At 34.4% G+C, this 13,569-nt stretch overlaps 1 protein-coding gene across 4 annotated transcripts in view; it reads right to left on the bottom strand.

The window, feature by feature from the left end:
- Positions 1 to 437: 437 nt before the first annotated feature.
- YME1L1 (YME1 like 1 ATPase) overlaps positions 438 to 13,569 on the bottom strand; it is a 44,239-nt gene continuing 31,107 nt past the window's right edge. For 2 of the 4 annotated variants that reach the window (XM_025463870.3, XM_049096882.1), the window contains 10 exons: positions 11,159 to 11,311; positions 10,283 to 10,415; positions 9,143 to 9,205; positions 7,986 to 8,098; positions 6,997 to 7,152; positions 6,029 to 6,180; positions 4,831 to 4,957; positions 4,663 to 4,736; positions 3,952 to 4,038; positions 438 to 1,548 (listed from right to left, as the gene is read on the bottom strand). In XM_025463870.3, the coding sequence (XP_025319655.1) occupies positions 1,405 to 1,548; positions 3,952 to 4,038; positions 4,663 to 4,736; positions 4,831 to 4,957; positions 6,029 to 6,180; positions 6,997 to 7,152; positions 7,986 to 8,098; positions 9,143 to 9,205; positions 10,283 to 10,415; positions 11,159 to 11,311 (1,202 nt within the window). In that variant the 3' untranslated portion in view covers positions 438 to 1,404. The remainder of the gene's footprint in view (positions 1,549 to 3,951; positions 4,039 to 4,662; positions 4,737 to 4,830; positions 4,958 to 6,028; positions 6,181 to 6,996; positions 7,153 to 7,985; positions 8,099 to 9,142; positions 9,206 to 10,282; positions 10,416 to 11,158; positions 11,312 to 13,569) is intronic. The other 2 variants (XM_025463869.3, XM_049096880.1) reach the window with 2 other exon arrangements.

Genomic DNA, 13,569 nt, shown 5'->3' on the forward strand with positions numbered 1-13,569 from the left:
TATTATTTCACTCACACTAAAATGACTTTATCAAAAAGACCATAAAAACATACTGTAGCAGATGTAGAGAAAGATGCATCAGGTTCTTTAAAAAGTAAGCAGAAACTTACTATGCAACCCAGCAATTTCAATCCTAGAAGTCTATCTAAGAAAAATGAAAACATATATCCACACAAAGACATGTATACACACAGGGAGAGGGAAGGAGGGAAAGGAGGAGGAAGGAGAAACAAAAGGGGAAAGAGAGGTGGGCAATTAAAAAAAATGAGATAATGAATCTGGACCAAGGTATATGGGAGTTCCTTGTATTATTCCAGTAATATTTCTGTAAGTTTGAAATCAGATCAAACTGTAAAATTAAAAAAAAAAAAAGGGCAAAGATATTATATAGCAAACTCCATCAACTTCTTCAATGAAGACCATATACAGCTTAAGAGTTATTAGAAAACTGTAGGTAACTTTAATAAAATAACTTCAAGAATATAATTTGGTTGTAAAACCAATACAATGAGCTCTAAAAATTTTTTTATTCAGTTAATAAAGTCATCTGTAAATCCTGTAATATGTTCATATTCACAAAATCTGAATGAAAAGCAAACACAACTTTCCATTTCTAACACGGTAATTCAAAGTTCACTTTGAAGGGACTGGGATTTGGGGTTAATTTTTTTTCAATACCAAGCATAATTATATAATAATTCAGATTTTGAAGTGACTCACTGTTTATTTAATGAAATACTTGCTGCTCTGAAATAAATTTCATTAGTAAGAATGATGATGATGTTAAAAAAAGACAATGAAAATGCAAGCTGCATCTCTAAAAGGTTATAATCATTTAAATTATGATTATATCTTTACATTTACAGTTCTCTATTTTTAGATAGACAAAAACAAAAGCAGAACTATTTTATATTATGGACAACCTGGAACATAATTAAGTGCATCTTAATGAAGTTTCCACTGACATGAATAGAAGTATGGTTCACCAACAAATGGTACTATCTAAAAACAAAGACACTCCTTCAACAATTTTACTTTGCCAGGTAAAAATACTTTCCAAGTGCTAAAGGCACAATTTTTATTCACATCTAGTAGAGGAACCAACCATGAAATCATTACTTATTTTCAACTGAATAACTGACTGACATTTCTCTAACAAGCTATTTTCAATCCTAACAGTTCTTTATTTTCTTTAACATATTTGCTATGAGTTGATAACTTGCAATAGGTGTCATCATGAGACTAACCAAAACTAGACTAAACATGACAAAAGAGACAAAGTGTTTCACACCCTTGAGTGATATCAAGTCAAGAATGAGAGAAAAGCATTGCAAAAGGAGACTACTGAAATGCTACTTATATATTCTTGCAGTAAAACCAGCAATGCATCCATTTTAAGAATTATCATCTCACTTCCAATTTCTTTCCCTCAAGAACAATTTGAATCTCTTTGGCATCCAAAGTCTCATAGGTTAGTAAAGCTTCTGCTAGATTCTTATGCTCTTTTGCATGAGTCTTCAAGATATGTTTTGCTCGTTCATATGAGTCCTGAAATGGAAAAGCAGGTATCTTAGAAGCAGAAAACTTAGGAGAAGCAAAAACCGTAAATAGGAAAAAAAAAAAAAAAAAAAAGATATGCCTTAAAAAAATGTGAAATCTATTCATTTCTATTTATAAAAGATAAAAGCACTGGGCTCCATGTCCAGCATAGATGGACAGGTAGATAGAAAAGGAAGCTTGGTTCTCAAAGATGAGATTTGCAAATGTTCTATTTTTAACCTCAAAATTTATCACATGGATAAATAAAGACTACTTAGGGAGCTACTTAAATATATATAAGTATATAATGTATCTGTTTTTTAGGTAAAATCTATGAACAAATAAATCTTTCTCCCATTAAAAAGTTAAGGGAGGTTTGCTTCTTTTGCTTTGTGAGATTTCACCAATTTATTCAATCTAAACAGCCAGAAAAGATCTTTTCTATTCTCTTATTTGGTATTTCAGTCTGTGACAACTATACCAGTTGCCAAAAAAACTCAAAAACGAGTTTTTTGTTTTTGTTTTTAAGATTTTATTTATTTGAAAGATAGAGTGACACAGAGAGCACAAGCCGGGGAGAGGCAAAAAGAGAGCGAGAAGCAGGCTCTCCACTGAGCAGGGAGCCTGACTTGGGGCTCAATCCCAGGATCCCAGGATCATGACCTGAGCTAAAGGCAGAAGCTTAACCGACACCCAGGAGCCCCACTATAAAATCAGTTTAACAAAACCAAGTAGCATAGGTCATATAAACATAACACACTTATTAAAAATAAACATCATTAGACATTCTTAAAAAAAAAACATTATGTTTAAATGAAATAATAAAATTAAAGACAACATATAAAGTATTGCAAATATATCATGTAATATTGAGACTAATAACCAAGGATGAATTAGTAATAACTTTAAAAACCCAACGGAATGAAACCCTTACATTGTAACATGTAAGACTACTATTAGGTTTTTTATACTTTTAAGTCTTATATATATATTTGAACGAAAAATGTACTAGTCATCATTTCCCTTAATAACAATGTAAGTGTGCCATCTAGTGGAAAGAATACCTACTGCCTTCCCAGTCTTCAGAAAATTATTAGAATAAAGAATATTTCCAATGCTCTAAGAATACTAGAGCATAGATAATTTACTCAAAATAACAAATAGTAAAGGAAAGAGAATGAAGATTCTGGTAAGGCAGAAAGAATTCCTGTTCTGAAACACCTTCTAAACCTTTCCATTACATACACTTTCCACATAATGACTTTAAAGCATTTCTTTATCTCCTTGAGTTAATCAATAACTGGCCCTCCTGGGGAGACTCCAGTGGCACCTACCAATGCACTCTTATCCCACCCATTTCAGAGTAAAGAAATGACCTCTTTGTTCCCCTCATCACTAGCAGACCATTACTATCCCATCCTCTTCTAGAAAGCACAAATCCTTTGAAGTTTATACCATTTGACTGTAGCCCTATTCAACCTCCTTCCACTGCCATCTTTTTTTTTTTTTCTTCCACTGCCATCTACTACCCGAATTACAGTTCACATTCATTAGACTTCCGGCATTTAGCTCAATCTTTTCCATTCCAAGATCTGCCTTCGTGCACATCCAAATGCAACACATATCCAACCTCTGCACTAAGCACCAGACCTATGTTATCTTTTCCGACTTGAAATCTTCACTAAGACACCTCAAGTTCATTATGTATAAAACTCAGCTCATAATCTACATACTTCCCCACCTTAGGCCGTCATCAGTGTTTTGCCAGTAAATAGCACACAGAACTATGAGGCAGAAATCTAGAAAACAGCTTTGTGTTTAATTTAGCTGCTTTCTCACCCAAACATCATGAAGGTATTTTGATTCCACTAGATCAGTATCTCTTGAATGCATTTTTCTCAATTTCCACTCTCAATGCCCTAATCCAGACATCTGTGGTACAATGAAGATATTCCACAGTACCTAACAACTCACATATTCTGTATTGGATACTACAATCAAAAGACTTTCATTTTCAAGATCTTTGTGCTTCATTCTTAGCACATGCACACAGGTAGGCAAAAAGCAAATACTACTTGTTGAATAAAATATATATCGGAGTAAAAAACCAATAAAGACTCAAATAATCATGATCTCCTATTCTAACAACTGTATAGTTTTAACAGCTAAAGTAGAATATTTATAATTACTGATATAAACTGTTCTTAGCCTATGGCCAGAATAAAGTAAAGACTCAGTCTATAATCAGAGACTCCCAAACAACATATTTAAATCATTTCAATGGTGCCCTTTTTCTCTTTATTGTATATAGTGACATTTCTAAACAGAGGATAACCATTATCTTCTGGTAAGCACCTACTACTTAGGCACATTAGGACTAGATAAATAAGCACAGAAAAATATAATCATTACCCTTAGAAGGATTCTAATTTCTTGCTCAATAGCAGATTGAGTTTCTGGACTCAGTTTCCCTGTATCACTGTATGTCATAACTCCAAGCTAAAACAAACAAAAAGAAAGAAATTGAACAGAAAAACCCTAAATCACTAATAATACTATCCTATACTTAAAGAAAACATCATGGGGGCAAGGAAGAAATTCAATATAAAAATGCCCTTGAGCACAAAGAAATGTCATCATTCTTCTGAAAGTAGAAGACTCAAATTAAAAGTATGAGCAAAGAGAGGAAATTTAAAATCATAAGCATGGTTCTGAGTACCTTCTTAGAAAACCTTTGCAGCTATTCCAAACCCAGAAATCCACAATGTAGTATATAGTAGTGCTTCATGAAGCCACAATGATAATGTAGAAAAGTGAAATATGTGAAAAGGCCAAAGTAAGCAAGTTCAGCAAGTGGGTGTTTTAGGTCATAGGGATTGAAGTATCTTATCCTTTGTTTAACTCATGAAATACTATTACTGTCCAAGCAGCTAGAATGGAAAGAGAATACTATCTGTATTACTCAGAAAATAACGTTTAGTTTAGAATAAGCAGTGATAAATCTACTTGGAATGAGACAGGGGAAAAGTAAATGTTACCAATTTACCATGAGAACCCTCTCAAAAAGAAACACTTGACAAATCATCATCTGATACATGAGGAAGGGCTAAAATTAGCTATTACCTTTTCACTCATTCCAAATTTGGTAACCATCCGCTTTGCTATTTTAGTTGCATTATCAAAATCACTGGAAGCACCTAAAATTTAAATATATACATAAGAACTCAATTTTTAAAAATATCTTTAAATCAGTAAGCATAATGTGAACTAAAGCCATTCTTTACAGCCAACCTGTTGTGATATGGTCAGTTCCAAATATAAGCTCCTCAGCCACTCTTCCTCCCATACTAACATCCATCTGTGCAAGCAGCTGAGCTCTAGTTTCATTCCATCTGTCATTCTCCGGCAACAGGGACACCTAGACAATTGAAAATAAAGAAAAACTTCAGACACAGTTTGAAATACTTATATTAATAATCAGAATTATCATTTGGCTCTCACTATATAATATCAGGATGCTGACAGCTCAAAGACATTTTTAGTAGAGAGGATCTCAGGTGACTGATGACAAAACTGACAATATACAAAATAAGAAAAATTCTTTATTAAGCCAAAGTTTATATATTTTATATGTAATAGGTATATAATGCTTCAATAGGATGGACTTACATCCAGGTGCACAAAAATGCTTAATATGTTTATAATTAGAAAGATAAGAGAATGAAACTTGTACTCAGTGAGAAAAATCTTAGAATAACTATGGAAACACTGAGTTTCTTTGTGGAAGGAAAAGAACAATTACGTATTTATGAATAATACTTTGGGGACACCCAGGTGGCTTGGTTGGTTGGGCATCTGTCTCCCTTTGGCTCAGGACATGATCCTGGGGCCTGGGATCAAGCCCCGCATTGTGCTCCCTGCTCAGCGGGAAGTCTGCTTGTCTCTCTCCCTCTGTCCCTCCCCCTGCTCGTATGTGCTATCTCTTAAATAAGTAAATAAAATCTTAAAAAAAAAAAAAAGAAGAAGAATGAAAGTTTGCTGTCATTCCAGATTTAAATTTCACAATGTAGGGCAGCCTGGATGGCTCAGCGGTCTAGCACCTGCCTTCAGCCCAGGGCGTGATCCTGAAGACCCTGGATCGAGTCCCACGTCAGGCTCCCTGCATGGAGCCTGCTTCTCCCTCTGCCTGTGTCTCTGCCTCTCTCTCTTTCATGAATAAATAAATAAATAAATAAATAATTTAAAAATAAATAAATAAATTTCATAATGTAAATATATAACATCTGAACTATTAGTATCCTTTATATTAGCAGGTAAGTTTCATGAATATCTCTGATTTCATGATGGTTCAGAATACTAAAGAAGAAAGTTAGCAGCATATTTAGGAATTAGTTGAATTTTCTTTTTAATTATTTTCATCCACAATTTCTTACATAAGCTTTGGAGAGTGCTATTTGAAAGAAAAGAAAAAAAACTACCAGATACTTACATGTCCAAGTGTTGGCCCTCGTGGCATGATTGTAGCTTTGTTGATAGGCATTGCATCTTTAGTGTAATATGCAATAATAGCATGACCAGATTCATGGTAGGCTGTGATGGTTTTGTTTTTGTTATCAATTTCCACACTTCTACGTTCAGGGCCTAAGGATAAAAATTTAATTGAATAAAATTATTCTGTTAGGAAGGTCTATTTAGATGAATGAAAACCACTTGCCCTTATGTAGTTCTTAGAGTGACATTAATAAATATTTTAAACCACAACAATCTGCCAACTGATAACCAAAATAGGAAGAAATGTCATCTTAATCCTATCAACAAGTTTTTTTGGTTTTCTTTTTAAGATTTTATTTATTTATTCATGAGAGTCCCAGAAAGAGAGGCAGAGACACACACAGAGGGAGAAGCAGGCTCCTCACAGAGAGCCCGATGCGGAACTCAATACCCGAACCCAGGACCATGCTTTGAGGTAAAGGCAGACACTCAACTGCTGAGCCACCCAGGCATCCCTTAATTAATTCTAATTTCAGAAAATAAATATGAGAGCAGCCCTGGTGGCATGGCGGTTTAGTGACAGCCTTCAGCCCAAGGTGTAATCCTGGAGACCCGGGATCAATCCCACGTCGGGCTCCCTGCGTGGAGCCTGCTTCTCCCTCTGCCTGTGTCTCTGCCTCTCTCTCTCTCTCTCTCTGTGTATGTCTATGAATAAATAAATACAAATCTTTTAAAAAAATAAATAAGACAAAACACATGAGTACCCCCTGCCCGCAAAAAGTATAATCATAGAAACTGTATTTGTTATCTATGAGACCCAAATGATGGCTATTTTTGAGTATATATATTTTCTTGCTCCTGTACCTTTCTTTTTTATAACCTTTTATTTAAAAAGAACTTATTCTCTACTATAATGAACAGGGTAAGACAGAAAAAAAAAAGGGGTGGGGGAGAGAGAAAACCTACCCATTAGAATTTTATCTTTGGAAAATTCTAGTTCCTTCATGGTAACCATTTCTTTTCCATCAACAGCTGCCTTTAATGCAGCCTGATTCACAAGATTCTCCAGCTCTGCTCCAGAAAAGCCAACAGTACCTCGAGCTATAATTTCTGGATCAACAGCTGTGTAGACAATCGCAATATTAAAATTCCAAAATAGCTCTTCATAAATAATTCACATTCCAAAAGAAAACAGCAATCCTGAACTAGAACTTAAAATATTTATTTTTTGCTAAAACTACAAAATAAACTTACTTTTTCTAAAGGAAAAAAGCCAAAATGCTATTAAAATTACCATTGGGACAAATTACAAAAGTTTTTAAATTTAAATAACTTTACGAAAAACAAAGAAATGCAGAGTTGCCTGACATGATTTGTAAACCTTCAAATTACGACCTAAACTGTTACTCACCTAAGCACAAACTAAAAATGTGAACTCACAGACATTTTCCGAATTTCATCCTGAAATATTTTATACCTAAGTATTTAGTATTATATGTACATTTGTAAGAGTTCCCCTTATTATAGGGAACATATTTGGTTCTTACAAATTGATTCATCTATCTGTGAAAATACTGCAGCTTAATAGCTACATTTGTTAAGTAAGTGGGCCCATAATATTTTCAGGTATTTCGTTTTACAGTTTGCCTCTTTTCAACCCAAAGTGATTATATACACTTTTTCTACTATTTCATATTTTACATTCATCTTAAAAATATTTATATATTTATCTTCAAATATTATTTATCTGGGTATTAACAAGAAAACATTCTTTACAATCAGGATTCAAATGACAATTTCCTAGATATACAAGAATTATGAAATAAACATTTTAAAAAGGACATATAACAAACCGGTCTTTTGAGACATTTTTAAGGTAAGGACCACAAATGGTGGAATGAAATATTACCATTCTATAGAAATAATAAAGTTTGTGTTAATGGAATTAGACTTACACTGATCAAACTTTATTTTATTGAGATACCATTTCAAAATTTCTGTTCGTCCTTTTACATCTGGTCTTGGAACTGTAACTTGCATGTCAAAACGTCCAGGACGTATTAAGGCACTAAAGGGAAAATATAAAAAGAAACTATAAATTAATAACCTGAATATGCTGGACTAGTTAGTTCAAAGGACTAACTCTGAATACGGATGGAAAGATATTAGCAACCAGAGGTTAGACTGGAGTTTTGTTTTTTATTCTAATTCCAGTACAGTTAATATACAGTGTTATATTGGTTTCAGGTGTACAATACAGTGCTCAACACTTCCACACATCACCCAGTGCTCATCACAACAGGTGCATTCCTTAATCTCCATCATCTTTTTCACCCTAAATTGGAGTTTTGAACTAAACCAATATTCAGATAGCTTCCTGTAAAACATGGCTCAAGTAACAGTTTCAATAACCAGATGACAGATCAAAGGCTGATACAGATAGTACACAACCCTTATAAACAAAAACATGCAATCTGGTCATTCAAGGAACAATAATTCTAGAGCAGTCTATCAGGAGATCTACACTATGAAAGCTTCCTATCATAACTACTATTAAGTACAGAATATTAAACTAGAGACTTAGGCAAAAACAAACTATTACATCAAATTAAAATGAGTTAATTCTATGACAAAATCAACAAAAATTTAAAATTATAGTAAGTTTTATTTTTAAAATCCTACCACCCCCAAAATTTTATGATACAAAGTTCTCAGAAATTAACAACTTTACTGAAATTTAATTCACATATTCCAGAATTTAAAGGAGGTAATCCAGTGGTTTTTAATGTATTCAGAGTTGTGCAATTATCAACAATCTAAGTCAAGAATATTTTTATGCCTCCACACCAAAAGAAACCCCACAGCTACCAACAGTCACTCCCCATTCTTCCCATCTGTGGCAACCAGAATCTACTTTCTGTCGCTACAGATTTGCTTATTCTGGACATTTCATATAAACAGAATCATATGTGGTATTTTGTGATGAGCTTCCTCCTTTTTTTTTTTATTTTTATTTTTATTTTATTTTTTTTTTTTGAGCTTCCTCCTTTTAAAGTTCATCCATGTTTTAGTATGTATCAATACTTATAAAAAAAAGTCTTTTAATACGTACTTATCTAATGCCTCTGGGAAGTTTGTGGCTCCTATTATGATAACTCCTTCATTGGGTTTAAAACTATTTAAAAAAGAAAAAAAGTAACTTTTCACTGATAATTAAAACAGTACACATATAGAAATGCTCTACATAAAATGGTCTATCATTAAACTTAGTAACGGCAAAGAAACGGAGGTTGATCTTTTTTATCCACTAACATCTTATTTCTTAAAAGGGACAAATGTTACTAGGCCAGCATACTAAAATAAAACTCTTATTAATAAATCAAAAAGTCCTATGATTACATGCCTTCACAATATTTATTCTGCTTAGCAAGAGATGACCTAACAGAAAAGGCTTGGGTACCTGACTAATTTGTGAAGAATTCTTCTCAAGTTTACCAATTGAAATTTTTACTCCTAGACTTTGTTTCAAAATTACTTATATGGTTTTAAAATATTTTTCCTTCTTTCAAAGCAACCCCACCTCTTGCTTTTTATATGATGAAAACTTTTTAAATCTCGGACGCCTGGGTGGCTCAGCAGTTGAGCATCTGCCTTTTGGCCCAGGGTGTGATCCTGGGATCTGGGATCGAGTCCCACATTGGGCTCCTTGCAGGGAACCTGCTTCTCCCTTGGCCTGTGTCTCTGCCTCTCTCCCTCTGTGTCTCTCATGAATAAATATATAAAATCTTAAAAAAAAAAAACAAAACAAAAAAAACAACTTTAAATCTACCACAACACTAAAAGCTAGTCACAAATTGTGTCAGGACCATCATATGATCCCTTTACATCACCAAATACACTACTATTCTCAACTGGAAACATCACTTTCCTTTCATAATGAAAAAAGGTGCAGAGATCACCAATTAAGAGTTGATACATCAATCACTCCATTAGTAATGGAAACAATACAATACAGAAAATGCAGCTTGTCTTGACTTCTTGCACAGGGACTACTCTCTATTGCCTATATTTTTTCCTATTTTTAAGGTATTATTTTTGAGTAACCTCTATACCCAACATGGGGCTCAAACTTACAACCCCAAGATCAAAAGCTGCATGCTCCACTGACTGAGCCAATTAGATGCCCCGCTATATCTTGAATGGTTAACAAATACAACACCATATTCCAAAAGACAGAGGGAGATTCAATTACCCATCCATTTCAGCAAGGAGTTGATTTATAGTCTGTCTTGAATATGGATGCATTGGAGACTCAATTCGCTTTCCACCAACAGAATCTAATTCATCAATGAATATAACACAGGGAGCATTTGCTTTTGCTTCCCCTAGGAAAAGAGAAAAGATTCAAAGGAATTTAATGAAATCAATACTTTCTGAACAAAATCATATATATATTAAAAACCTGTCAGATTGTCAAAAGCCAACAAGACATTCATTAAGGAGAAATCCACAAAAGGAGATCTCTTTCTTTAAAAAGTGATTTAAGTGCAGCCCAGGTGGCTCAGTGGTTTAGTACTGCCTTCAGCCCAGGGCGTGACCCTGGAGACTTGGGATTGAGTCCCATGTCAGGCTCCCTGCATGGAGCCTGCTTCTCCCTCTGCCTGGTGTCTCTCTATCTCTCTCTCTCTCTCTCTTTCATGAATACATTTAAATAAATTAAATGAATAAATGAATGAATGAATAAATAACTGATTTAAGAACAATAATCTCAAAGACAAAACTATATTACACAGAATGATATATAATAAAAACAAATTAGTATTCATTCTTCCAACTGTACAAACCATATACAATCGGGTGTGAGGCTAATTATTCTTTAATTTCATATATTGAATTGATGAATAAGATAAAAAGGGCAACAACAAAAAACTCAGCTTTTCAACAGGCCCAACCTCATCTAATGCTTCTCCTAGCTCTTCTATTTGAGAAAAAAGTACAGTTCTGTTTTAGCTCACACATTAGCTAGGTCAGCTATCAATCATAATCAAATAGCAAAGAAAGGGTAAGAAGCTCTCCCCCTAAAATTAACAAATTTTTTTTATTGTATTAAAGCTACATTAAAACATACTAAATAGATTTCTGATACGACTGGCTCCCACACCCACAAACATTTCATCAAATTCTGATCCAGAAGCATAATAAAAAGGAACATCAGCTTCTCCAGCCACAGCACGAGCAAGAAGTGTCTTTCCTGTTCCTGGTGGTCCAACTAAAAGAATTCCTAAAAAAAAAAAAAAAAAAAAAATAGAATGATTCAAATTAAAAAAATAAAAATAGGGCTCCTGGGTGGCTTGTCATTAAGTGTCTGCCTTCAGCTCAGGTCATGATCTCAGGCTCCTGGGATCGAGTCTCGCATTCCCTGCTTAGCAGGGAATCTGATTCTCCCTCTGCTTCTACCCTTCCTCTGTTCATGCTCACTCTCTCATGTGCTCTCAAATAAATAAAATCTTTTAAAAAATAAAATAAATAAAATACAACAAATTAAAATAAACCCTAATGTGAATCTATAAAACAGTTATTAATATATAGTTTTTAGGTTGAAGGCACAAAACCAATACTTTGAAACAAAGGAAAACAAATGTCTCTAGAATAATTCACTTCAGATCTTCAAAAATAATTTCCCTCTATCATTTTAAATACTGTTTATATCTCATCATAGACAATTCAGAATCCTGAGAATGGAATGACAAACTCTTTATCACTAAATAAGATAAAATTCACATAAACACAAATTAAGAGATTAAACAACCAAATGTGATGCATGAACCCTTGACCTGATACTCTTCCATGAAAAACATATTTAAGAAATTAAATACCAGGGCAGCCCAGGTGGCTCAGTGGTTTAGCGCCACCTTCGGCCCGGGGCGTGGTCCTGGAGACCCGCGATGGAGTCCCACATTGAGCTCCCTGCATGGAGCCTGCTTCTCCCTCTGCCTATCTCTCTGCCTCTCTCTGTCTGTGTCTCTCATGAATAAATAAATAAAATCTTAAAAAAAAAAAAGAGGGATCCCTGGGTGGCTCAGTAGTTTAGCGCCTGCCTTTGGCCCGGTGCACGATCCTGGAATCCCAGGATCGAGTCCCACGTCAGGCTCCCGGCATGGAGCCTGCTTCTCCCTCCTCCTGTGTCTGCCTCTCTCTATGTCTATCATAAATAAATAAATAAATAAACCTTTAAAAAAAAAAAAAGAAATTAAATTCCAGGGATAGCTGATGAAAAGTTGAAAAAAATACTAGAATACAAGATATTAAGGAAATAACATTTAATTTTTATTTGGCAGGATAAATTATCCTCCTTCTTTAGGAAAATATCCTTAGTCCTAGGTGATACATAACAAAGCATTTAGATATAAAGTAGTTAGTGTCTACAGTTTTGTAATTTTTCTGTTATGTTTGAAAATTTTCATAACAGCAGTTAAGTTTTTTGGAAGTTAGAATGACTGAATTCTCTGGTTTCCACAACTTTTCATTTTTCAGACTACATTTAAAAAGGCAAAAAAAAAAAAAAAACTGGGTGCCTAGGTGGCTCAGTTAAGCATCTGCCTTCAGCTCGGGTCATGATCCCAGAGTCCTGGGATAGAGTCCCAAGTCAGGTTCCCTATTCAGCAAGGAGTCTGCTTCTCCCTCTCCCTCTCCCTCTGCCCCTCATTCACCACTGTTTGTGTGCTCTTTCTCTCAAATAAATAAAATCATTTTTTTAAAAGGAAAAGAAAAGCATTAATGCTATATTTTAAACATAAAAACTCTTCCTAAAGCAAATCTGCTGAAAAATACCCCTAAGACTGTCCCCTTGTATTGCCACATTATGATAATTCCTAACTCATTTAAATCATCACATCAATTTCTGTAAAATATATTTTGGTACCTGAGAATTTTCCCACAATTTTATAAATATTCCTTGTGATTAGTAAGAAAAGTGTACCTATTTTATGATTTTAAACATGTCCTTTACGATGTCATAGTATTGGCTTTAATAAATGAATCCTATGGCGGGATGAGCACTGGGTGTTCTGCTATATGTTGACAAATTGAACTCCAATAAAAAAAAATTAAAAAAAATAAATCTTGAATTAGAAGATTCAAGTGAGCAGTATAAAAACAAATCTTAAATATGACTGTTCCCGGGATCCCGGGGTGGCGCAGCGGTTTGGCGCCTGCCTTTGGCCCAGGGCGCGATCCTGGAGACCCGGGATCGAGTCCCACGTCGGACTCCCAGTGCATGGAGCCTGCTTCTCCCCCTGCCTATGTCTCTGCCTCTCTCTCTCTCTCTGTGACTATCATAAATAAATAAAAATTTTAAAAAATATATTAAAAAAATGACTGTTCCATTTACTTATTTATTTATTTATTTATTTATTTGTTTATTTATTTTAAAGATTTTATTTATTTATTCAGAGACAGAGAGACAGAGAGAGAGAGAGAGAGAGGGAGAGAGGCAGAGACACAGGCAGAGGGAGAAGCAGGCTCCATGCAGGGAGCCCT

The sequence above is a fragment of the Canis lupus genome, chromosome 2 (assembly GCF_003254725.2).
Source record: "Canis lupus dingo isolate Sandy chromosome 2, ASM325472v2, whole genome shotgun sequence".
In the NCBI taxonomy this organism is placed as follows: domain Eukaryota; kingdom Metazoa; phylum Chordata; class Mammalia; order Carnivora; family Canidae; genus Canis; species Canis lupus.